The sequence below is a fragment of the Xyrauchen texanus genome, chromosome 42, assembly GCF_025860055.1.
Source record: "Xyrauchen texanus isolate HMW12.3.18 chromosome 42, RBS_HiC_50CHRs, whole genome shotgun sequence".
In the NCBI taxonomy this organism is placed as follows: domain Eukaryota; kingdom Metazoa; phylum Chordata; class Actinopteri; order Cypriniformes; family Catostomidae; genus Xyrauchen; species Xyrauchen texanus.
In genome coordinates this window covers 29,725,912-29,752,950 of record NC_068317.1, presented here as the reverse complement: position 1 = coordinate 29,752,950, position 27,039 = coordinate 29,725,912, and the positions used below count along the sequence as shown (strand labels likewise).

General features: G+C 38.7%; 1 protein-coding gene and 1 pseudogene across 5 annotated transcripts; one reads left to right on the top strand and one right to left on the bottom strand.

Moving 5' to 3' along the window:
• Positions 1–27,039, bottom strand: LOC127635034 (myosin light chain kinase, smooth muscle-like; annotated as a pseudogene).
• LOC127634718 (uncharacterized) lies at positions 4,130–19,738 on the top strand. 5 transcript variants are annotated; one of them, XM_052114375.1, is made up of 5 exons: positions 4,130–4,511; positions 13,439–13,529; positions 13,752–13,940; positions 17,600–17,758; positions 18,175–19,738. In XM_052114375.1, exons 1-5 carry the CDS (start codon positions 4,309–4,311, stop codon positions 18,466–18,468), a joined length of 936 nt encoding a protein of 311 aa, XP_051970335.1. In that variant the 5' UTR covers positions 4,130–4,308; the 3' UTR covers positions 18,469–19,738. The 5 variants fall into 5 exon arrangements, with proteins under 5 accessions (XP_051970335.1, XP_051970334.1, XP_051970336.1 ...); XM_052114374.1 differs by lacking the exon at positions 4,130–4,511 and adding an exon at positions 9,700–10,045; XM_052114376.1 differs by lacking the exon at positions 4,130–4,511 and adding an exon at positions 10,490–11,512.

Below are 27,039 nucleotides of genomic sequence, written 5' to 3'. Positions count from 1 at the left end.
CTGGCTAAATTTGCGTTAAATCCTAGTACTCCTAGAAGTAGGAATTTAATCTGTAACGTGCCTCTTGAAGACCAAATTTAACCATGTTTGACTCAAATTAAGTGACCAACTGGTCAAAAGTTATTTCAGGGAAACTTAAGACATGATTTTGAATGTAACAATAGAAAGTAAACTAATCTTGACGTTGTTTTAATGACTCACTAAAATATTAACCTCTTTTAAATGCTTTAGCTTTATTCCATTTTTACATTACCATTTATTAAATTTCATATATACATGCATGTCATAAATTTGTTGTACATTTTAAAAATCCTCAATGTGTAGACCATGAAAACTTTTAGTAAAATGATATCAACATTTCCCATGTGACAAACACCTTGAGTGCTCAAACAGCTTAACCTGTAGATGACCTGTTTCACACTACAGTGTCACACTACAGAAACTGAACTTGCTCCGGGCAATGCAAGCTTATGGGGTAAACGGTGAATTTAAAAACAACAAATAGAACACCTCACAGCAAATTGGGAATTAGAACGGCTTCTCATGACAAATGCGGACAAAAACAAAACAAAAAAAGAGTTTTGAAAGTGTCAGAAGTCAAAATTTCAACTGTGTCCTACTTCAAAAATCCACAAGATTCAGTGTTTCGAACTCTAGAGTTTCACAGTGAGTCTGGCAGAACACAGCGCCTGTCCCAGGTTGTTGGAGGCATGGCATTTGTAAATCCCAGAATCCTCCGATTGTACACAAGCAAGGGTGAGAGTGCAGATGCCATCTTTGTCAGAATTAATCTGAACTCGCTCAGTCTTTTCCAACGGCTCCTCATTAAATAACCAAACCACCTCAGGGTCAGGATATCCTGTAATCAGAATAATTTTTTTAAATCAAGATTAAAACCATACTTACTGCACTTTTACACTACAGGAGCCCTTAAAGGCATAGCTCACCCAAAAATTTAAATAGTCATTTACTCACCCTCGTGTCATTCCAAACCTGTATGATTAACTTTTCTAATCCATTCACTTTCATTAGCTCTATTTTACATGAAATAAAATTGTTTAAAAAGAAATATTCAGGGTTAAATTTTTCAAGTTAAGCTTAATCGACAGTATTTTCATTTCAAAACAAGTTTGTCTTGTTCCTTCTCTACAAAACATATACACACACACACACACACACACACACACACACACACACACATATATCTGGGTTATAGTGAGGGCGCTTACAATGGAAGTGAATGGGGCCAATTTTTGGAGGGTTTAAAAAGGCAGTAATTTGAAGATTATAATTTGATCAAAGTACTTGCATTAATTATGCCACAAATGCTGGTGATTGAGCTAAACTTGTATTGAACCCGGAATATTCCTTAAATCGGCAGCATTTGTGCCATAATTTTAATTAACACATATATGACTTCTCTCAAAAGAATCAGTTACAGTAAGGCACTTACAATGGAAGTGAATGGGGCCAGTCCATCAATACACCATTTCAAAGTGTGGCCACATGGCATAAACAGTGTGCGTTAACATTATTGTAGTGTGATAATCACTTACTAACCTAACTGGTGTAAAGTTACCTCCAATTTTACAGCTTTGTTGCCATGACGGCAATGCCAGTAAACCCTGATTTTATCACATGCATGTCGACACGTATAATATTTATGCCATGTGGCTAAACTTTTGAAACTGCATTTTAACGTTTATGGACAGGCCCCATTGACTTCCATTGTAAGTGCCTGACTGCAACTTCGATTTTTGCCTTTTTTAAATAAGCATTGTGCCAAAAATGATGTAAATTGTTCTTTTAACATCTTTTGTGCTCCAAAGTAAGTTCTACAGCTTCGGAACAACATAAAGGTTACACCCCCCCCCATTTACAATTAGGGAATATTTTCTGTCAAACATGCACATAACGAGTGCGTGTTGATAGTACCATGTATTGTACAGGCCAAGTGCACAGTGGCTCCACAAGTCTCGGTGAGGTCACGTAAGGCTTGATGGAAGCGTGGTTCACTCCTCAAGTGCTTTTCTAGAGATCCTACCACTTGTTCTACCTCCTTCCCCAGTCCAAGATCTGAAATGTAATAGCAGATGCAGAGAGAGAGAAGGAAAGGTTTGATGACAGGAGATGCAAGATAGCTCTTTACTAAGTGGTCATGTGTATATTTCACCATCTACAGAGCTGCAGGGAGAATGTGGTCCATCAGATTTGCTGGAATGAGCCATCCTCTTCAGAGCAAGCAAAGCTTTACCAGTTTTCTGCAACACAGAACCGCTATCTAGAGACTTTGCATTTGACCATAGAGTTAAAAGTTTTACTAACTGATAACCATCTCAAGAAATGTCTTTCTGATGGTACATTATCGTTTGGTACGTTTATGGCAACAAGAGTAGCTTATAATTTTCATACCTTCCATTTCTGCCTGGCAAGGAACTTCCTCATCTTGTCTTTGTTGAGGGATTTGGTTGTTCTACGGTTTGAGTCGTCAAACGAGGCTATCCAGGGATGAGCTAAAGCTTTCTCACAGGATAGTCTTGATCTAGAAGTAAATAAAAATCACAATGATTAAAAACCACTAAACAGTATGTGTGGGTGTGGTTTGTATAACATGGTTCAATGATTCTAAACTGATTTGCTTCAGGACCCAAATTTTAAATTGGACATCAAGTGGCAACCCAACAGAGTACCAAACATGCATCATCTGGTTTGAATATTCTTTAACCTTGTATAGTTTTGGTCATGGTTTGAGGATAAGGGCTTTTCATGCAAGCCGTTCATGTTGGCATTCTCCTTAAAGGGATAGTTCACCCAAAAATGTAAATGCCCATCATTTACTCACCCTCATGCCATTCCAGATGTGTATGACTTTCTTCTGCAGAATACAAATGAAGATTTTTAGAAAAATATCTCAGCTCTGTAGGTCCTCACAATGCAAGTGAATGTGATTTATGGATCTTCAAAAGGTCTGATCACCAAAGGAAACAAAAATAATCCATATCTTCAGAAGTAATATAATAGGTGTGGGTGAGAAACTACTCTAAATCTCCACTTTCACTTTCACTTGTGAAAGTGAAACTAAACAGGCACCACGTGTGACTTGCAGATGTAAAATTGAAAGTGGAGATTTAGTTAAATTCCAACAGATTACTTCGGTTTCCATTGTGATTTTTTGGAGCTACAAAAAAAGGTTTGATTACAATTCACTTGCATTGTATGGACCTAAAGAGCTGAGAATTTCTTCTAAAAATCTTTGTGGTCTGCTGAAGAAAGTCATACATCTGGGATGGCATGAGGGTGGCGTAAATGAGAATTACAATTTTTGGTTGAACTATCCCTTTAATTGAGCTTGTGTCAAGATAAATGTGCACAAAAATGGCAGTGTGAATGATTGGACATACAGCCTTTGATGTCGGCAACAAAAACATGCAGGAAGTGACCATGTTTATTTCTTGTGTATAATATTTCCTTAAGTTCACCTCTTGTCCTTCATCAACAAGCCACTGATGAAATCTTTAGCCTCGTCTGTGATGCCATCAAAACTCTCCGGGTCAAATTCCCACTGAGCCGCAGTTACAAGAGCAAGAGTTTCTGTATCACTGCTGCCCTGAAACGGAGACTCGCCACTCAATCTGAGAAAGTGTGTGTGTGGGACAAAATTAGTACATGAAACAAAATACTTGAATACAGCTAAATTATAATTGATTCCTTGAAGTAGTTGGCCGCTAGAGTTGCCATAATTCATCAAATTCCATTTAATTCCTTACAGGATGTAGCATATGACACCAATACTCCACATGTCAGTGGCCAGATCCACAGGCTCATAACTGATGACTTCTGGGGCCACAAACTCTGGCGTCCCGTGCAACACCATCAGAGGTTTCCCAGGGTCTGCATGGGTCAGAAACATAATAACGAGTAGAAGGAATTCTCAAAGATGAACCATTTACATTCTTATTACTGGCTACATTTGACTTGTTACTGCTAAATAAAGCTTTCAAATGTTGGCCATAGAAAACATTTTATTAGACAAATTAAAAGGTGCTATATGTAATATTTTTACAGTACTAAATCATACAATGACCATATGTCATTAGAGAATTAGGAAACATGCCAATTTGAAATACTGGCTTTTCCGATATCAAATGCTACAGCCAGTTTATTCTACTTTGGAGTTTCCATTCCGGGACGGAATTTATGTTTATGTTTTGGCCTGTGTGATCCCGCCCACTCACCAATAGTATTTCAACACCACCGGGTTGCCAGATTTGAACAGGTTCGCAGGCAAACAACACTGCGCGCTGCATCATGGAAGCCAGCAAACGAACTGGATCAGAGATAACAGATTCCACCCGACCCAAAAAGCCTCGCCATCCGTCTAAAATCCACCATGACCAGATGCGTAGTAAAACCAGGATAAATATTGGAGATGCCTTTGGAAGATGGAGAGAGCTTAAAGCCCAGAAGTCCTTTAAAACGGATGCTCAGTTGGCTAGTTTTCTCCTTAACGGGTAAGCATTGCGCGTCACCTAAAATTAGCCATCTAATTTATCTCGGCTAGTAGGGATGGACATTGAGTAAATTCACCATTTGAGTACTCGCATTCATGCGGTTTCAAGGCAGCGAGACAGCCGGTGAAATGATCACGTCTAATGCGGCGGAGCGGACGGTCGACGGCTGTTTACAACCTCGGCAACAACCCGCGTGACAGAAAAACACGACGGAATTAACACGCTTGACTCAATATACGAATGCAATTACTCTACGTTTAATGAATACTGACTTCCACATCGAGTAACGTTACTCGTGCCCATCCCTAGCTACTTGCTACAGTTTTTATCTAATGTAAACCTTATATCCGTTTTAGAAGATTTTATTGCATTTTGTGACCGAATCAACGAATGTGGTGAAATGTCGCTAGCATTAGATTGCTAGGTAGATATTTTAGTTAAACGATGTACAATTTTCAGTGTACATTTATTTAGGGTATTTTATTTATTTATTTTAGCTACGAGGCTTCCAAGCAAGCAAGTGTTGTACTCATTCTGGCAACCCCCATGAGCTTCGAGTCTGGGGCGGGGCAGACAACTCCACTATTTAGAATTTGGACTGCAGTACCCATTTCAAACGCTTGTTGTCAATCTTACATAGGTTATAGCACCTTTAACTATTGACTTTGATAGTTATGAATACTTTTTTAATAATTACAATTCAAGCTTATTCATCCAAGTAGGCCTATTTTCCCCCCACTTTTTATGCAACACATTTTTTGTTGGCAAATAGGATTTAAATATGGAGTGGTGGTGTAGTGGTCTAATGCACATATCTGGTAAACTCGTAATCAGAAGGTCGCTGGTTCGATCCCCACAATCACCACCATTGTGTCCTTGAGTAAGGCACTTAACTCCAGGTTGCTCCGGGGGGATTGTCCCTGTAAGAAGGGCTCTGAAAGTCGCTTTGGTATAAATGTATAAATGTAAATTACGTATACTGGTATGTTGTATACCAGCAATTTAGTCTACAGTACATTAGGGTAGTACAACCTCAAAATAGACGCCATGTTTCGATCACTTGACCAGCCGTGTCCCTCCCATTGGCTTGGTGCAATATTTACACAGGTTTGGGCAGGTTACTTTTGAAATGTATTCCACTACAGATTACAGAATACATGCTGTAAAATGTAATTTGTAACATTCCGTTAGATTATTCAAGGTCCGAAACGTAATCTAAATACTTTGAAAAAAAAAAATCTACCAGTGCTGTTTAGACTATAAAAATATAAAAAAATCTGCCAGTAGAGTAAGACAAAATACATGTTAAAAATAAATACAGTAAAACCTCTTATGCAGTGTTTCTAAAAAAAAAAAAAAAATCAAATTGATCAAGGATTTAGATATTTTTACAGGAAAATACAAAAATCATAAATTCAATTTGTGCATGTAAAATGGCTAGAAATGGCATTTTAGCTTGGCGTAAAGCTGACAATTTACACAAGGTTTATTTATATTTCTTCTGCTCCAAACTTACTTCAAACGTACTTCTCTGTCTGCTCGTATGAATGTAACATCATAAGAAAGTGTTTCACCGCTGTTCAAATGCACTTTGGATCGCATCATTTATATGTATAAATGTTTCCAACTGAAAAGGACCAAATATTAAATGAAACTAATGAAAAAATCCAAAAGTAATCTCTTAAGTAATCAAAATACTATTTGAAATGTAACTATTCTAATAACCAATTATTTAAATTGTAACTGTAGTGGAACAGTTACTTATATTTTGTATCTTAAATATGTAATCCTTTACTTATATTCCATTACTCCCCAACTCTGTATTTACATCACGCACTGTCAGAGACAGAGACCCTCCGATAGCCTTGGGAAAATACAAGCTCGGCCCAAAAACTCATAACGCCCGCATCCCGTTTCTATAGGTAACGCCCCTGGATCCCAACAGGGAGACGTTTCTATGACATCATCTTACATGGCATGTGTGATCTTAGTTCACGTGTTTGTTTTATTTTTCACATTGATGCTACAAACGCAGAGTTTACGATCTCTATTGTCGTAGCACAGTGTTGTCAGCATTAAATGCTCTTTTCAGGAGGAAACTATGGAGCATGTTTATGCATTAGCTGTGGAGACACCACCAAAATATGCGAAAAAGCAACAGAGGACCGAAGAAAAGCAAAAGAGACCAACTGAGGCAGAAATTTAGAGTAAACATCGGCAAAGCCCATTTCAAGTGGAAAGCGCTAATGGCAGCGAAAGTTATGAATGATGCATAGGTTGCACATTATTTGCTGGACAGCTAAGGAACTCAATTTCAAATATGCGTTATGCAAGGGGTGTACTATACAAGTTGGAGTACCTATAGCAGACGCATGTCATCTGGCATTTACAAATGCAGAATAGTGCGTTAAAGGTGGAGTAAATCATTTGAATCCAATACATTTGGTCAAATTCCACAAATATCCCTTCACAGTCTGCTAGCTGTCTATCCGGTGTTTGAACACAGCCCTGGCTCTGTAAATAGGAAAATAAACAAAGTGGATCTAACCGATCCACACAAAACTATTCCAGCCAACCAGCAACAGGGGCAGGTGTTGTGCAAAAATCAGTGACTAGAGGCCGCTTAAGTTTTTGTGCGAGAACGTGTCTAGTGGTCGTGCTCAGTGAGCGTCACATGCACTGACAAATGACATGAGAAACCCACGCGTTGAGGGGGCAGGGCTGTTTAATGCAGATTTCTTAAAGGTGCAGTGTGTAATTCTAATCCAATACACTGTCAAATTCTGCAAATATCTCCCCAGTCTGCTAGCTGTCCGTTCTGTGGGTGTGCTGACCAAAAAAAAAAAAAATCTAGTATTTGTACACCGCCCTGGATCTGTAACAGGAACAAAAACAAAGTGGAACAGACTGATCAACACAACAATACTTCAGCCAATCAGCAACAGGGGGTGGTTCTTGGGTGTGAACAGGATGGGTTGTGATTACAGCGAGAAAGACCAAGAGAAAAAGGTAAGACTAATAGAAACTAAAAAATAAAAAGATGATAAATCAAGACCTAGGAGTCGCGTCAACATCGGCGAGGCTCTTCAGGGGTGGAGAGGATGTTTCCCAGAACCCATATATGCTGTTGTGATATTAGATATCAGGAGAGATGAGTGTCTGGAGCTGGTGAGTGTACAACTATCGTGCATGCATGAATTTGGGGGCCAGGTCTTCCAAAGGAGCACTGAAGGGAGGGGTGTGTTTGTTTTGGCAATTGAGTTCCAATATCAACATAGTTTCTCAGGAATCGCTGAGAGCACCTTTAAAAGATGCATTTTGTGTTTTACTTTTAATATTGGTGTTCTTAAATTCAGTTTTTTTTATTGTTTGTGCAATTTTATTGTAATAGTCGTGTTGTCTTTGTTCTTCATCTTACATCTATTCACCACATTTACTCTGGTGATATATTCACATTGGTATACCTGCTTTTCATAGAGCAATGCGGACATGAATATTTTTCACCCCCATTTTCTCCACAATTTCTCTCAATTCATAATGCGCTCTTAGTCCTTGTGGTGGCGTAGTGACTCGCCTCAATCTGGGTGGCAGAGGACAAATCTCAGTTGCCTCCGCATCAGAGCGCCCCACCGAGAGCGAACCACATTATAGCAACAACGAGGAGGATACCCCATGTGATTCTACCCTCCCAAGCAACCGGGCCAATTTGGTTGCTCGCTTAGGAGACCTGGCTGGAGTCACTCAGCACACCCTGGATTTGACTTCACGACTCCAAGGGTGGCATCTATACTTGCTGAGCTACCCAGGCCCCTCTGACAGTGGTATATTAAATTATATTGAAAAGGGGTTACCGAAATCGGTTACCCCTCTTTAAATTTCAACTAAGTGTTTCTAATGATCACCAAACAATATACTGGAAGTACCTTTGGATAAAAGTTCCTGCTAAACTCCTTAAATGAAAAGTGTGTGAAAATTCCAGGGAGAAGAGTGTATGGAATTATTCATTGGTTCAATCATTACCAAAAAAAATACAAAATAAATCATAACTATACATTGTGCTTTTTTCAATGGTTATTTTTCTTGCAAAACAGTAATAATTTGAAGACATAAGTATTTGTTTAACTTTTGAGTTCAGTATTGTACAAAATTCAAACACATTGAGCATATTGGGTGTTTATTAGGTGGACGATTTAATCAAACTGTTTGATTTAGTCTGACCTTTTTTGTACAGATTCAATGTGAAAACTGCAGCAGATGGTTCCAACAGGATTGTGTTGGGAATGACAACCATTTCCTTGCCCAGCATGCATTTCACCATACATGTGTACAGTACTGTATATGACTTATTTGTATTTTTGTTCAGTAAAAGATTGAGCAGGGCTAACAACAATTTGATGTTTAATTATTTTAAGTTGCATTATACATGTCTTTTTTGTTTTGCACTGTGTACGTTTATTACACATTTTACCCCATTCTTTTTTCTGGTGATATAATTTAGGTTAGATTCAACTTTACAATCAACTCAACTTATTAAATTAAACTGAAGACTCCTCTGTTCTTGCTCAATGGACTCAAAGTCAGTAAATGAAGCCACCCGAGGGAATCTCAACAATAAAAGCTTATTTTATTGGTTACAAATTCTTAGCAGGAATAAGCAGGGAAAAAATAAAAAAAAAAAAAAATCAGCTGAGAAATTTCAGCTGTATTGTAGATGCCGTAAGCGGTAACATCTAATGTCATGTCAGATTTGGTGACCCTGCTGTTTCTCTATGCTTTGTGTTATCCTCCCAATAGATTTTATTCTTATGGTATATGACAGACTAGACACCTGAAATAGTTTGGTGATCATTAGACACACTTGGTGGAGAATAAAGAGGGGTAACATATTTCAGTAACCTCTAATATCAATATAATTTCATATTACACTGTCAGCATTGGTGTACCAGCTTTTCATAGACCAGTGTGGATATATCACCAAAGTGTGGTTAAGACGAAGAACAAAGACTGTAACAACTATTACAAATAAACAAGTATTTCGTGCTCAAGTAACAATTTTCATGTATTATTCGCCACTTTTATTGCCAATGTGTTAACTGCTTGTAACGCACTTAAAAAATGAGCCCATCCTGGACTTCCTTTAAAGCCTGTAGACTGATTTTCATGCGAAGGGAAGCGGGTCGCTTTGCCGCGAAAATCCAAAGGATGTGACGTCTATGCGCGCTCCCGAGAGCCTTGCCTCAGTTAGTCTCTTCCGCTATTCAACATCGACAACAAACTGCAACACTAGGTAACGTTATCTTCGAGATGGAATCCAGCAAACGTCCGGCTCCCAGCACAACACCGACTCCTACACAAACTCAGAGTAAACCAAAAAAACATTTATCTACCGAATCCCGTCTGGCTAAGCGAGAACGTGATCGTGGTCGAGCGAAAACTAGAGTGAACATCGGCAGAGCATTTGATTCCTGGAGGGACCTTCGTTCGGTTTTGGGGATCAAAACAGACCCTGAATTAGCGTTCTTCTTATTGGACCGGTAAGCTTACATAACTGCAAAGCATGTGAAAAGTGCCATAAGGATTGATTGTATAATTTTAGCTGACTTGATCTTGCCTGCTGACGATTTGCAAACTACCTTGCTTCGTAGCTTTCAAATAATTTCAACGATCTTCTCTTTATATTAAAAGTCAGGTATGCTAATTCACATTAGCGGACATAAACAACGTTCATCTGTAATTATTCAGCAAGGTAAACTACAACAACACATTAAATGAATGCTAGACAAATGTTCAAGATGATGCAAAAAGCTCCATTTATTAGTGTAACGTTACTTGGTTGTACAGAAAATATATACATTATATTATTAAAAAAAACAATAGCGCATCGATATATCAAAATGACAGTTGTGATGGAATCGCATTAAAACTGAATTGTCTCATAGTTATAATGTACAGTCTATTTTATAAACAGCTACGGTCATCATCCACCAAATCTAGCTAACCGCTATTGATAAAGCTAGCTAGCTAACACCGACATAGGCTATCGTATAAATGCAGTTAATGTATCATTCAAAGAAAAGTGATTACTTAAAACTACAGTCTCTCATAATCAGACCTATATCCACACTTTAAGCCCCGTTTCAGCACTGGAGAGCCGAATATAATGTAGTCTCAAAATTTGTAGTAAAACAATCATAACGGTGTAATGTTTATTATGATGCCGGTGAATCACGTTTAGTTTATTTGTACGTTACGTAATATGTTCGCATTAAACAGCCCCGCCCCCTCTACGCGCGTGTTTCTTGCGTCACTTGTCTGCGCGTGGTAACACTGAGCACGAGCACCGGACCCCCTCAAATAAAAGGAAAGAATGCTATATTATAAATTACATTTTAATTTTTGCTAAATTTCATATACAAAAGTACAGTAAATCCCATCTTGAAAAATAAACTCAAATATATATCAAGACTATTTTTTCACCTCACATAATAAGAAAGCAATTAAAACTGTTTCTGTGAGTCCTTCAATATATTTACATAATGTTTAGCATTCCCCCCTGGCTGTATTGTTTTTTCTCTTTATATATGTATTATTGTAGTTTTGACTGTGCATTGACTTAGTTTGTTTGAAGCTTAATAAAAAAAAAAAAAAGCACGAGCGTTCTCACACGAAAACTTGCTGAACAGCGGCCCCTATTCGACCTGTCCGTGCACATGACAGGGGGAAAGGGAGCGAAATGGCGCAGTGAGTCAGAGGGAAATTCATTAATATTAAGAGGGACGGTAAATCTAATGCTAACTTGCTGAACTCAAAGCACGAGAGATGGCCGAGAAAAAGCCCAAGAGAAAAAGGTCAGACGAATATAAAATGAAAAAGAAGGTGTATGATCAGGCAAGGGCTAGAAGCCGCGTCAACATCGGAGAGGCTTTCCAACGGTGGACGGACCTGCGGAAGCGGAAAGGCTTCAAGACGGATGCGGAGGTTGCTCTGTTTCTGCTTGATAGGTGGTTAAAATTAGTTTTGCCATGTTTCACAGAACCAAGACATGCTGTTGTTGTGATGTTGGCTATAGTAGCAGGTGTGTTGTCTCAGTCTCGTCCTCTCTGCAACAGTTGCTAACCAGCTACATAGCTAACGTTATTTACATGACTTGCTGTGTTGTTGCGCTCTATATCATGGTATTTGTCCGGACAACGTTTGCTAAGGGGTTTATAGCCACGACGGCCTAAAATCAAGTTTGCTTGCACATTGGTTTATTTGGGGGGACGGGGCTTCTGCAGGAGGAGGATGTTTGTTTGGCTGAGGAGTTCAAACATCAACATTTTCTCAGGAATCGCCGAGTGCAGTTTTAAGAGATAATCTACTCAAACACATTAAGACCAGTGTGACGTTCTGTCCTCCGTGGAAAAACAAAAGTAGATGTTAATGTCAATTACCATAAAATAATCTTTACAGAAATATTTTTCGTTAGAAATTATTTAATTAACGAGTGAGTACACCCCACTTAACCATTCTTCCAAACCGTATTTCTGCCTTAACCTGTTAGACTAAGGTAAGCCTTAATGATTTATGTTTTAGAACGGTCGGGACGGACTTCCTGGGAAATTGCATACTTCCGTCGTACGTGCATGCGCGTTGACGTCATGTTCGTGAAGCTAAAAGCGCGTAGCCACAACAAATGAGCAAAACTGACCATGGATCTCTCAAAAACGCAACCCTCTGGGGAGTTATCCGTTGAAAAAATGAAGAAATTACGAACCGAGCGGAGTCGGCAAGCAAAAAGGGAAAGCGATCGAGCTCGTAATAAAACGCGAATCAACATCGGCTTGGCTTTTCAGAGTTGGCGACAACTCCGATATCTGAAAGGATTTAAAACTGACCCAGAGTTGGCTTTTTTCTTGCTCGACAAGATTTCATTTGACCCACAGACTAGGTATATCTCTAACAGTAGCGGGGTTCGTTAGATAGAGTTTGCCAATCTAATGGGGCATTTTATTATGGCTTGTAGTGCTCGATTTCATTTTTGAGGAAGGCCAGTTGAAAATGTGATTGTTATGGGTCCTAGCTACGTTTAATTAGCCAATTTAAGAATTTCCAACTAAACAGGACAGGGGCGTAGGACCAAATAATTTCCTTCAGAGCCATTTCTCAGTAGCTGTTAGAAAAGCCTGATTCTGGCCATCTCATTGTAGAAAATTAGTGCAATGCAGTGTTAAATATACATTGTTCTGTTGGTTAAATATTTTTTAAATTGGATTGGAATTATTTTGAGCCCTTTAATCTACATTCTTGAAGTTAAAGAAAAGCTGTTCAGTTTTTTCTGATCAGACAAAATGTTTTCATGCATAGTTATATTTGTATTACAACTTCCACATGAATTGCAATAATAACCTAATAGATACCACTATCTATAAAGTAAATAATTTAAAAGGAATATTCCAGTTTCATTAATAGTTAAGGTCAAAGGGCCGCATTTGTGGCATAATGGGGATTACTACAAAAATAATTGACTCATTCCTCTTTATAAAAGCAAAAATCGAGGTTGCAGTGTGTCTCTTATAATAGCACTTATATTCATTCTTCTGTTAAAATTGTGCATTTAGCGGTACATTTTTTTATTTTATTTTTGATGACGAAATTTTAAAATGGATAGAACTTGACACAAAAGGTTAGCAAGCGATTTTAAATCACACGAAAATAATGTATATTGTTTACATCTTGTAGCTATACGTTTGAATGCCGAATGAGTATTTTAATGTTTACAGATTGGCACCATCCACTACCATTGCAAGTACCTAGCTGTAACCCAGATTTTTGATTATATATATATATATATATATATATATATATATATATATATATACACACACACACTGTATAGTATCCAAATTTTGCTACTAGCTTACCTATTGGCTCTCTTTTTCTTTAAGTGTATGCGGTAAAGAGCTTTCAGGAATCAATTTCAGGAAACCTCGCAGAAAAAGAGGAAGACCACCGAAAATACATGTGCCACAAATCGAGGTATGTGAGCAAAGGAAAACATAAATCGTAGAATATTGCACAAACTCTGGCTGTTTGCAGGGGAAGGGGGTCAGTTTTCAGTTTTCAGCTTTTAAACTGTTCTTTACTATAAAAGAACGGTCATGTACTGTTAGATGTAGAAAGTGTTCCGTTTACACTGCATCTGATACAACATACTCATTGTAGCCTCATCTAAAACATGTATTTTGTTTTGTTTTTTAGGAGACCATGAGTGATTCTTCCCAGCAGAGTCAAGATCCACAATCACCAAACCCATGTCAGCCCATCCAGGACACAGAGTTAAAAGATCTCTCTCAGGCCAGTTCGGAGACCCAGTCTCCTTATAAAAGTGGCAATGTAGAGGTCTTTGGGATCTCCTATGACCTCCCTCATACATTGCAGTATCAATTAGTAAGTCATCTTATACATATTGCAACTGATATTAAAGGGATCGTTCACCCAAAAATGAAAATGTTTGAAACTTTCCCAGATGTGTATGACTTCTGCAGAACACAAAATAATTTTTAGAAGAATCTTTCAGCTCCATTGGTCTATACAATGCTAGATAATTTTGGCAAGAACTTTGAATCTCCAAAAATCGAATTAATTTAGCATAGAAGTAATTCATATGTCTCCAGGTTAAATCAATGTCTTCAGAATTGATATGATCAGAGTAGGTGAGAAACAAATCTTTTTTTAGTAGTAGTAGTCCTTTATTGTCACAGTCACAAGTACCAGTGAAATTGGCCATCGACCGGTCCATACAAACATACATAAGACAAGGGGGTAGACAGGACAGGAATACAGGGAATTAAAAAGAAATACAGCATGACATGAGAGGTGAGGAGAAAAAGGCAGCCCCCAGACTATGCTCCTTAAGGAGTACAGTGTGGGAACAGGAAAAAAAAACACCTCAGCAACATTAGCACATAATCAGTACACTCTACAACATGAACAAGACTTGCAACAGGGGTGGGGATTGGGGGGTGGAGGTAGCCCAGCACAGGCAAGCAGCCATCCGGTCCTGCAGCTATTCTCGGCGCTGGTCACAGACCCGCCTGTCAGACTGGGGGTACAAAGCGGCGAAGGCGAGGGATAGGGTATCAGGTGGATTGCATATCTGTATATATGTAAGAGTTCATGTGTGCGTAGGCCTGGAGAGTCGCTATGCCAGCATCTTAATCTAGGTGCCTCAGACCGCAGGATTGTCATAGCGATACACAGCAAGTTGCCATGGAGACAACCTTGATCAGGTCCCAGACAGTCAACAATCACCAGGTGTCTGGGGAGTCGGGGAAAGAACGCAAGAGTGGCTCACTGCAGTGCTCTTCCGGGGGAGTTGTTGTTCCAACAGCGGCCTTGGCCAAGGCCAGTGCTGGTTGAGGGCGGCCGAAACGGATAAGATTGGGATTGTTTGGTCTTGAGGGGAGTAGCCGCATTCTAATTTACACGACTATTCTCCTGGTCCATTTTGGTCTCTGAAACGATCCATTTGCCTTTGCAAAGCTGTGAGCTTCTCCATGATGTTATCCGTATTTTGGTTCATAGACCCAGTCTGAGTGCAGACAGCTCTGCCCACTGCTTCAATCATGACGGGCAGCCTTGTGAGACTTTGGACAGCTGTCACAGTCTTAATTCCTCGATAAACCAGGGCAATGCCTAATCCAATCAGCAGAAGACCTGTTATCATGGTACCGAATAGGTAGATATCTTCAACGTCCTCCACGGAAAGAGCCGCCAGACACACGACCCGCCACCTCTCCCACACGTCCATCTTGTAGCCAGCAGCGAACGTTCCGGCAGGGCAGTCAGGTTCCCCCGAACCAAAGCTTCTCGTCGAGAAGATTGTGTCAGTTGTGTTGAGACCAGTTGATCAAATCCATGATTTCTTAGTTTGGAGAGCAGTGCTGAGAGAGTCTCTCAAAGTACAAGACAGTAGACTAGATGTGAGGAGAGGGAGAGGGTGAGAAAATGCGACCGCCTTCGTTGAGAGCCAAATTTATTTACTATAAATATCCACCTTTACTTTCACATTCTTTTGTTTTTTGACGATTCACATTCTTCTTGCATATTGCCACCTACTGGTTGGGGATAGTCAATGGTGGAGATTTATAGTAAAAACTGACTTGAACATCGTATCTCACCCACACCAATATAAATTCAACAGAAGATATAGATTTAACAACTGGAGTTGTATTAATTACTTTTGTGCTGACATTGTGATTTTTGAAGATTCAAAAGTTCAGGCCACCATTCACTTGCATTGTATGGACCTACAAGCTGAAATATTCTCCTTAATCTTTAAGCTGAAGGAAAAAAAAGATCCATCTCTGGTTATCAGGTTTTATCGTTACTCTGATCTGTAAATAATATAAAGCAGCCCTGCCCACTAATAGCCACTCAGATAAGTACATTCAGAAAGTATTAAGACCCCTTCATTGTTTTTTCCACATGTTGCAGCCTTATGCTAAAATTCTTGATTTTGTTTTCAGGTCAATATACATTCCATACCCTATAATGACAAAGCAAAACCCACATTTTTGATAACTGCAAATTTATTAAAAAGAGAAAACTAAAATATCACATTGACAAGTATTCAGAGCCGTTACTATGTACTTAGTTGAAGCACCTTTGGCAGCAATTACAGCCTCAAGTCTTTTTGGGTGTGATGTGACAAGCTTTGCACACCTGGATTTGGGAAAGTTCTGCCATTCTTCTCTACATATCCTCAAGTTCTTTAAGGTTGGATGGGGACCATCAGTGGACAGACATTTTCAGGTCTCTCCAGAAATGTTCGATTGGGTTCAAGTCCGGGCTCTGGCTGGGCTATTCAAGGACATTTCACAGAGTTGTCCCTAAGCCACTCTTTTGTTGTCTTGGTTTTGTGCTTGGGGTCATTGTCCTGTTGGAAGGTGAACCTTCAGTCCAGTCTGAGGTCCTGTGCGCTCTGGACCAGGTTTTAATTTAGGATATCGCTGTATTTTGCTGCATTCAGATTTCCTTCAACCCTGACCAGTCCCTACCGCCGAATCCCCCCCAGCATGATGGTACCACCACTATGCTCCACCGTTGGGATGGTATTGCGCGGGTGATGAGCGGTGCCTGGTTTCCAACAGTCATGACACTTGAAATTGAGGCCAAACAGTTAAAATATATTTCATCAGACCAAAGCAACTTGTTTCTCAGTCAGAGTCCTTTAGGTGCTTTCATGTGTCTTGCACGGAGAGGCTTCCGTCTGGCTACCTTGCTGGAAAGCCCAGATCGGTGGAGTGTTGTTGTGGTGGTTGTCCTAATGGAACATGATCTCTGGAGCTCAACCAGAATGACCATCGGGTTCTTGGTCAACTCTTACCAAGGCTCAAGGAATTGTCCTGTTGTTCCAAACTTCCATTTAAGAATTACGGAGGCCTCTGTGCTCTTGGGAACATTCAGTGGAGCCAAATGTATTTATTTAAAATTTTAAGCCTTCCCCATTTCTGTGCCTCAACACAATCTAGTCTCTGAGCTCTGCAGGCTGTTGCTTTGACTTCATGGCTTGGTTTCTGCTCTGATTTGCATTTTCAGCTGTGAGACCTTATATAGACAAGTGTGTGCCTTTCCAAATCATGTCCAGTCAATTGAATTGGCCACAGGTGTACTCCAAAGTGTAGAAACAACTCAAAGATGGAGAAACAGGATTCACCTGATCTAAATTTCAAGTGTCATAGTGAAGGGTCTGAATACTTGTCAGTGTGATATTCCAGTTCTCTCCTTTTAATAAATTTGCAAAGAGAAAATCTTTTTTTTTTTTTTTGCCTTGTCATTTGGTGTATGGAGGGTAGATTGATGTGAAAAAAATAAATAATGAAGGGGTCTAAATACTTTGAATGCATTGTATATACATTATGGTATTAAATGTCATTTTTACCATTCCATGGGATATCCAGTCATACCGCCCAGCCCTTCTGCCAACAATAATGTCAGTAGCTTGACCTGCTTTTTTATTGTGAACTTTCGTTGACGTATAAAATCATAATGTACTGTTACGTTCTCTATCTTGCTAATACGGGTCACTGTTTTATGCCCTTTAGAATGGACCAGCACAGTGTGAAATAAAAATAGAAGATGAATTTGACGATGTCAGCACAAGAACGGTTTCTCCATCAGACAATCTCAATTTTGCGCTTAAGAGTTCAACATCAAGCACAATTACAGCGGAAGAAAATGAAGAACTCTGGAAAGATGTAAAAGTGGGTGAAAATTTGTTTTCAGTCTATGTAATGAGCAGTTTAAAGTTTGGACACATTTACTCATTCTACCATTTCTCACATTTTAGAATAATAAGTGAAAGTATGGGAAATATGTTATAACTAAAGCAAAACTCTGTTTTAGCTTCATGTAATTTCAAACCCATATGACTTCCGTGGAAATACAAAAGCTTATGTTAGGCACTATGTTAGCCTCTGTCACTATTCATTTTCAGTTAAGGGTAAAAGATGCAATGGGAGTGGTGACTGAGGCTAACATTCTGCCCAACATCTCTATTTGGGTTGCATCAAACAAAGAAATTCATACAGGTTTGAAACGGCACGAGTGGAGTGGAAATAACATTGCTTCCCATCTTGCGCATTTTACAGTACTTCACTAATTATATTCTCCCATTTAGGAAGAACAAGAACAAATTGAACTTCAACCGGAAGATCGTTTACATGGAGCAATGGAACTCTCGCAGACATCAGATAATGAGGATCACATTTCAACTACACAAGGAATAGTACAGAAGGAACAAAAATTGGGGGTCAACAATACCAGTTTGAAAGGACTCTTCAGGACCTGCCATCAATGTGGAGACCCAGTTCTTGAATTTAAAACACTAACATCAGGGAACTTCGTCCATGTTCAGTGGGAATGTTCGAAAGGACATCTCATGTGGCTCTACCATAACAACAACCCAACGTAGTACAAACAGCAAAACCAGTTGAGGAAGAAAGGACTTCAAAGCGTGTCTTGGTTTAATAAAACTAAGTGAATACAATAATAAAAAGGTTGTTTGACTAAACAGGTTTTTGCTTTTCGTTGGCATTACGGAGGATGTTGTGCAAGACTACATCTGTGAATGCATATATATATATATATATATATATATACCATGTAAATATGGAACCAATATGGCCGCTACTGTACAACAAAATGTGCCGGCTCTAATGGAATTAAATTTTTGAAAGAAAAAAATATATACACATTTAAATAATAAGCAGGGTTCCCATGGTCATAGAAAATCTGGAAATATAAGCAAGTTTTAAATTGGTGCGTTCTAAGCCTGGAAATTGATATATTTTAAAACATTTAATTTACTTACACTAGAAACAAAAACACATCAGACAAAAGTGCAACTTCTATCAAATTATATTAAGCAAGTGAAAGCGATAAGTAAATTGGTCAAAAGGTAGGAACCCTGATTAAAATAATCATGCTGGTCAATTTGCAGCCTTAGTAAATAGATTTTACAGTACCCGGTTAGATTCTAGTGCATAATGTTAAAGTTGCTTTATCTTTTTGAATTAGTCTTTTATTAGGTTTTTGAAACCAAAATATCTCGACTGGAAGGTTAACTCAATTTTTCAACTAGCTCTGGCCCAGATTAAATATGAATACTCCTTTACAATTTCATAATAACACTGAAAAGCGCCATCCTGGAGGTAGACCGATATATCAACGCTGACAGTTTATTTTTGGAACCATTAGTTAGTCAAAAATCCATGCGGGAAAATAGAGCTAAACCAATTTGGACAATAAAAAAATATATCTATTGCGACTTTGAAAAATATTGCAATTACGATTTGAAACCTTAAGCCTTTTTGACACTTCACTCTACTACAAACAGAAATGTCTTCAATGGCCTTTTAATGCAGATAAATGTTCTCAATCGTTCAGTCAACCTCTTAATGGCTCAAAAGAAGCTAAATTAAAGTTCTGGTGTGGCCTAGTCAAAGTCCTGACTTGAACCAGATTGAGATGCTGTGGCAGGACCTTAAACAGGCAGCTCATGCTCAAAAACCCTCCAGTGTGGCTGAACTAAAGCATTGTGACTGATCTCCAGTTATCAGAAGTGTTTGGTTGCAGTTGTTGCTACTATACAACCAGCTATTAAGTTTAATGGGGCAGTTCGTTTTTTACATTGGTGATAAGTGTTGGATAACTTTGCTTCAATAAAATATATAAATATTTGAAAGCTGTATTTTGAGTTTACTCTGGTTTTCTTTGTTTTATGTTATATCTCGTGTGGAGATCTAAAACAATTTTGTATGAAAAATAAACCAAAATAGAAATCAGAAATTATTGAAATAATAAAGTTATGACTTCAGAGTCTCCCACATCCAAAATCCCCCCTGGTTGTCTGCCATTTCCACCAACTTGGTTATCGGTATCGGTGAAATCCACAATTGGTCAACCTCAACTCCACAGTGTTTTAGAAATGAAACTCACCTAGTTTGCAGGCCAATCCAAAGTCGATTATCTTGATGAGGGTCCCAGTGCTGTCGACACAGACAATGTTCTCTGGCTTCAGATCAAGATGAATGATGAGTTTACGATGAATGTACTGGATTCCTTTCAGGATCTGATGCATGTAGTTCACACTGTTTGGTTCTGTGTGCTCAAAATTCTCATCGATGATCTGATTAAACAGCTCACCACCTGCTATACTTTATTTTAAATAAAGACCAAAACAATTATGGGTCAGAAATGTAATCTGTAAATAAGGACATTTATATGGTTAGTTTACCCCCCCCCCCAATTCAAGATTAGGTTAAATTAAATGATAATATACATATACTTTATATAAAGGGAAATCACATGTTTGTTGCTGCTTTAGCATTTTACACCAATTTTTAATATTTTTTTACAAATTGCATGCATGCATTTTTATAAAAGCTGAATGCCATTAGAATTAGATAGGGTTTAAAATGGTTTTATTATTTAGACTGCCCTCATGTTTGTTCTTATTCTTGGCAGTACCCATGTTCCATAGCTCAGGTGTAATTTATTGTACAATTAAAGACTGTTTATGGATATCTTTTAGTAAAACTCACTACTCGAGAATCATGACAATCTCTGAAGAGGTGTCATAGGCTGCGAGACATTGAACCAGCTTTGAGTGATGCACTTCATTCATCAGCCTGATTTCTTTACGAGCTGCTGCCTTCTCTCTGAAGCTGCGGGCTCGGTGGAATTTACCGGCACACACCCTACCTGTCTGCTTATGGGTCATCCTGAACACCTCCCCAAACTTCCCCCTGTGAAGGAACAAGTTAATTATATGTATTTAATCAAGAAGATTATATTTGTTGTGACCCACTTATGTTTCGGTGTTTATTTGAAGACTCACACTCCTAGTTTCTCGTAGATGTGGTAATGATCCCTCACTTTGTGTGTGGTGTCGATCACAACATCCACATATGAAGTCACTTCCTGTTGTTCACCTAGAACACAAACTTGTCAGTCTCTCACTTGATCATCACGGACTTGGGCTGTGTTCTAAACGGTAACCAGCATACTGCATAATATCCAGAATACACCAAACGTTGCCTACTATTTTCTTTAAATAGTATGTGAAAGAGCATGCTATATTTGTCACATGACCTCATTGTTTTTTGCTTGTTTAAAAGGAGTGGTAATCAACATTATTCCACAAATGTTGTTGATTGGAGTTAACTTGTATTGAACACTGAAACCACTCGCATGCACCATGAAGTTCTGACAACTGTTGGAAATAGGTACATGGTGCCTACATTTTAAACAATTTAAAAATGCTAGTATACAATGTATACTGTGCAGTGTTCACTAAGTAGTAAGCCAACATTCAATTCCCAACATAGTATGGTCAAGTGAGGCACGTAATTGCAGTTTGTTCCATTGTATACTTGACATTGACCGAACATGCACAGTATGCATTCCACATACTAGAAAGTAGTATGCTGTTCTGAACATAGATACACTAACAGAGTGCTATGGGGTCCAACTGTGTTTGTCCAGAAACAATGTATGTGGAGTATTTTGTCCAGAAACAATGTATGTGGAGTATTTTGTCCAGAAACAATGTATGTGGAGCATTTTGTCCAGAAACAATGTATGTGGAGCAGTTTGTCCAAGGAAAAGTCCTACCTGCCATATCCATCTTAATGCAGTCCGATTCCTCACTCGGATTGCTGACTCCTGCTACGTTGCAGGCACGTACTCTAAAGCGATACTCCCCCTTTGGGTCGAGACCAGAACAAACGTGATACGAGGTGTTCAGACACTGGTTGGCGAGTTCAGCCCAGTCCACTTGTTCAGTTTGGCCTAGTCTTTGAAGCTCAACCACGTAGCCGGTTATGATAGAAACTCCGTCGTAGCGCGGCCCAGACCAAGACAGGACCAGAGACGTGTGGGTCAGCTGAGACACAAACTTAGAATGCACCTGGAGGATCTGGGCGATCTGGAAGACAGTTTTTGTTAATGTCATGCCACCTACTATGGTACCTGTACCAGGTGAAACTCAGGTTAAAACAGAGTGAATAAGACAAACAAATGGAGATAATGAAGGGTCTCAGTGCAAGGCATCTCTGATATAAAACCACTGTAAAGCCATTAAATACTCATGCGGTTTGAAACCTTTATGACTTTTAATCTGTGGGATACAAAATGTTCGACAGAATGTTAGCCCAAGTCACCATTCACGGTTGCATCTTTTATTCGCACTATAGTGAATGGTGACTGAGACTTACATGGAGAATAAAATGACTTATCCATCAATTTTGGGTAAACTATCCTTCTAAAAACGGCTATTCCCTAATAGTCAATTTTAAAAGCCATCTACATTTTGGTTTTTCAATGAGCTATTTTTGTCTTACCAATCACAGCAAGCGTTATTGTCCAGTGAGCTGTTCCTCCCCGGTTACGAACAAAATGGGAATAAGTTCCTGCATCTGCAGGCAGGACTTTGGAGAGAACCAGAGTGCTGCTACTGTTAGTGCTCTTCACAGATATTTGGGGTCCCTTCAACACAACCTAATAAGACCAAAACAGATAGCACAATTAAACTGACAGTCTATTTGGACACTTCCATTGCATAAGATTAAAATTATGAAACCAAACATAGTGGCATCTGAAAAAAAAATTCTAGAGCTTTTCTCAAGCCAAATTCACATTCTTGAGCCATTTTTGCCATTACAGTTCACTGACTGTTGCAAGTCAGTTCCCCTCAAGTTTACACAGGGGTCCTGGCAGAGTAACCAAACACAGGTGGAGTTTAGCACATTAACTATGAACATGTTCTAAAAATGACTGACAACCAGAACTTGTCCATATACATTATCTTCATTTTAAACCACATATCTATAGTTTTATAACTTTAAACCTAAAAAACTCCTTTTTGTTTTTACAGCGGTTTTAATGGGGGAAAAATGCATATTAAAAAAAAGATGCTAGTTGACACAATTGCACTTTTAGAAGACATTCAGGAATTTTCCAAGCAAGTATTTGACCTGTAATATATTTTTCTTTAATCTCCAACATGTTTACGGATGTTTAAATTTCCCCAAAATATGAACTTCAATGAATTTGAGATTTTATTTTTTTTACAAGGTCACAAGTTTTCTTGGACTTACACCGACACCTAGTGGCTTGGATGCAGCATCACTCAAACAATAGTTTTAGTTACAGATCCCATTGTATGAATTCACAGTCAGCCACGATTAATTAAATGTATGAGTAAAAGTGTCCAATTACAGCGTGGTTTCTGAGATTTAGAGAGTTTTATATGGCTGGTCATGTGATTCCAACATGGCAGCCACTATGAGGGGACCCACCCCATTAAGCATAAAACATATTTGACAAGGTTACTGATATGACTGGAGTCCTCATCTCACGGAAGTCACCATTATATATATTCTGTGCCCCACTACTGCTAAACACCTCTGTTCTGAACAAAACATTGGGGGACTACACAAATCCAACACACAATGTGAACATAAGGCACGGAGTGTGTCAAACCTTATCTCTGTTATGAATCCAGCAGGAAGCTACTGGCTCAGAACACCTGAAGCGACAGTGAATTTGAGCAGTTCCTCCGACACAAACCACAGCCGGTTTCTGAGGATCCAAAAACTGAGGTATAGCACCTGGAATGATGAATAAAAAGCGGAGAGTTAAAAAAACAAAGACATGAGTTGACCAGGGAGAGACAGGATTATCAAAACAAAAAATCTGACTAATAACACAAAGATTGAGGACATAAAGCACAGCAAGGACAATGTTCTCTACACATGTGACAAATCAAGAGTTCTCATCTCTGAGGTCATGATGCAGTTTGGGCTCTTAAACCACAATACTAATGCTCCACCTTAACAAGTACTTCTAGTAATTCTTTTTGTAACAATGCTACCAATGATTGTCTCATTGAATCTCTCAGTATACGTATTGAACTCATTTTTGTGAGGTTCATAATCTGTGACTGGAGTCAACATCAGGATATGTTGCTGTTACTTTATCCTCAAATTGAGTAAATTGAAGCAAAATTATTATTACAAGAACATTAATGTAGCATCGACTAGCTGAAAGAAGGAAAAAAAACTATTGAAATGGAGGTGACATACTAGATTTACTGCTGGTTATTTTAATCAGTGTGGCTTCTGTAGTGAAATACACACAGGCCAAATAGTTACAATGTGCAAGACAACTACATATAAAGCAGAGGGAGTGACGTGACTGATGGTCGAGGCAATTGTATAATTAGGCATGACTAATGATTGGCTAGAAATGACAAAGGCTTGTGTGATTGGCTACATGCCTAATAAGACCCAAGAAGAGCTGAAAGCCTCGGCAGCCTAGTGTCGCCTGTCTGTCCTGCATTGACATTTAGGTCACATACACACTAGTCAATTTTCAGTTTCCAAAGTATGCAGTGATTACCCTGATTTTGCATCGCATGTATACACCTTTACTGGGGTTCTTAACAGTTTATCCACTGTGTGTGCAAGTATTGTGCACATAACTGTTTGCATTTTGATGTCAAAAGCAGAGAACAACCTGATTATTTCAAATCTCATGTAAACAGTTTTTTTTATAAATCATTGTTTATGTAGGGTTACAGATCCAGTATATACTCTATACACTGCATGCCCAATTATTAGGCAAATTGTATTCCTCAGAATTAATTTTATTGTTGAACTAACACAATTCTCTCAGTAAATCAAAAATGTTATTGAACATCAAACCTGAATGTTTAACAAAGAAAAAGTGAGATTTGTCATTCTCAGGGGAATATATAAGTGTGCACAATTATTAGGCAACTAAATAATAATAATAAAAGTTTTCCCAACTCAATTGTTTATTCTACATTTTTACGAGTAAGTGCAACAAATAAGTAACACAAAATGACAATTAAATAAAATATTCAGTGACCAATATAGCCGCCCTTCTTTTCAATAACTGCCACGAGCCGTCCATCCACAAATGCTGTTCAAAGAGGTGTATTGTCTTCCCTCACTGTAGATCTCATGTTTGAGAAGGGCCCACAAGTTCTCAGTAAGATTTAAGTCACGTGAGGAAGGGGGCCCAAGTCATTATTTGGGCATCTTTGAGGCCCTTGCTGGCTAGCCAAGCAGTGAAGTACTTGGATGTATGTGATGGAGCATTGTCCTGCATAAAAATCATGGCCTTCTTGAATGCTGAGGACTTCTTCCTGTAGCACTGCTTCAAGAAAGTACTTTCCAGAAACTGGCAGTAGGTTTGAGAGTTGAGTTTCAGTCCACCTTCAACTCGAAAAGGTCCAACTACCTCATCCTTAATATAGCAGCCCATACCAGTACCCCTCCTCCACCTTGCTGGCACCTGATTCGAAGTGTTGCCCTGTGTCCATTAGTGATCCAGACGTGGGCCCATCCATCTGGTCCATCAAGAGTCACTCATTTCATCTGTCTTCATGTATTTCTTTGCCCAATCTGTACACTTCAACTTGTGAACATATTCAGTGGCGATCATGTTTCAGCCTTCTTGACCTTGGCCATGTCTCTGAGCACTTGGCACCTTGTACTTCTGGACACGCTCGGTAGGTTGCAGTTCTGGAATATGGTAGCATTGGAGGATAATGGGTTCCTGGTAGCTTCACATTTAATTCTTCTCAAGTCTTTTGCAGTTAATTTGCCACTTTTCTTCTCCATGTGTTTTGTGCACCCCGGTTGACTATTCACAACAAAACGTTTGATTGTCCAATGGTCATGCCTCTATAGTTTAGCTAATTCAAGAGTGTTGCATCCGTCTGAAAGGCATTTTACAATATTTGACTTTTCCGTGTCCGTTAAATCTCTTTTTTGGCCCATTTTACCTGAGGTAATAAAGCTGCCTAATAAAAATGCACACCTTGATATAAGGTGTTTCGCCACACCCTCCCTCATTACATAAATACATACCACCTGAAAACGATTGAATCCAATAAGCATTCAAGTTCATATGGTTTGGAGTTGGAAAATGTGCATGAAAATAATGATAAGATCAGAATACCCACTTGCTGAACAATTGGGCACGCAGTGAGGTAATCTTCAAAAATGTGTTGTGGCTGTGTTTTTATATGCATAAATGTGTATATACTAATTGTAATTAATTATAAAAAAATATCCAGGACTTGTATGTTTATAGAGGTTGCAGCCTGGTTGCAAAACATTTCTGGGAATTAAGAGGTTAAAAAGGGTCATAATATACATACAACCTAAAACAATTTCCGTAAAAGAAACTTTCCTGGAAAACCAAAAGAAAGTACCTTAAGCTCTGTTCTGGAAACATTCCTAACGTTCCCAGATCATTCCGTGAACCAAAAATTGTTAGTTGGGTAAACACACTGTTGGATAGTTGGTGAAGTAAAATCGCTACTATCAGAAAAATGTAGTCAGTAATATCATTTAAAATGGTTGTATGTTGGAAGACCGACATATCTATCATATCTATCATATATGTACTTTGTAGGATACACAGGCCTACCTTTTCTCCTCTTTTCTATATCCAGGCCATTTTTAGATGAGTCTTGTTGGGATCTGCTCTCCAACTCTTTTGCTCTCTGCTCTTTATTTGTATAAGATGTTTCTGTTTGAAGATGCAACATAATATCTATTCATTCAATCTCACAAATATCTGAGTTCAAAGGCAGATTAAAAAGCAGACAATAAACAACAGTCAAAGTGTGTGTATTTGATTTAATCGAGATATGATAAATCTCTTTTTGTGTGTAAAATATGAGTATTAGCCTATATGTGTAGACACCTGGACAAGGAAACAATTCAAATATTTCCCAATTGTGATGTTATTATTTAATGTTGCACCTTTGTAAAGCTTTAACAATAGGGAATTAGTAAGTACAGATGCTGCTGCATAAGAGTTATTCTTAATAGAATCACATACCTGATTTCAAGCCATTTTCCTCTCTGTTCCTCAGTTTGGTTCCATTTTCTATTCTCCTTGGGACATCCAGTGGAGTCTGCAAAGGTGTTGAAGCTTTCAT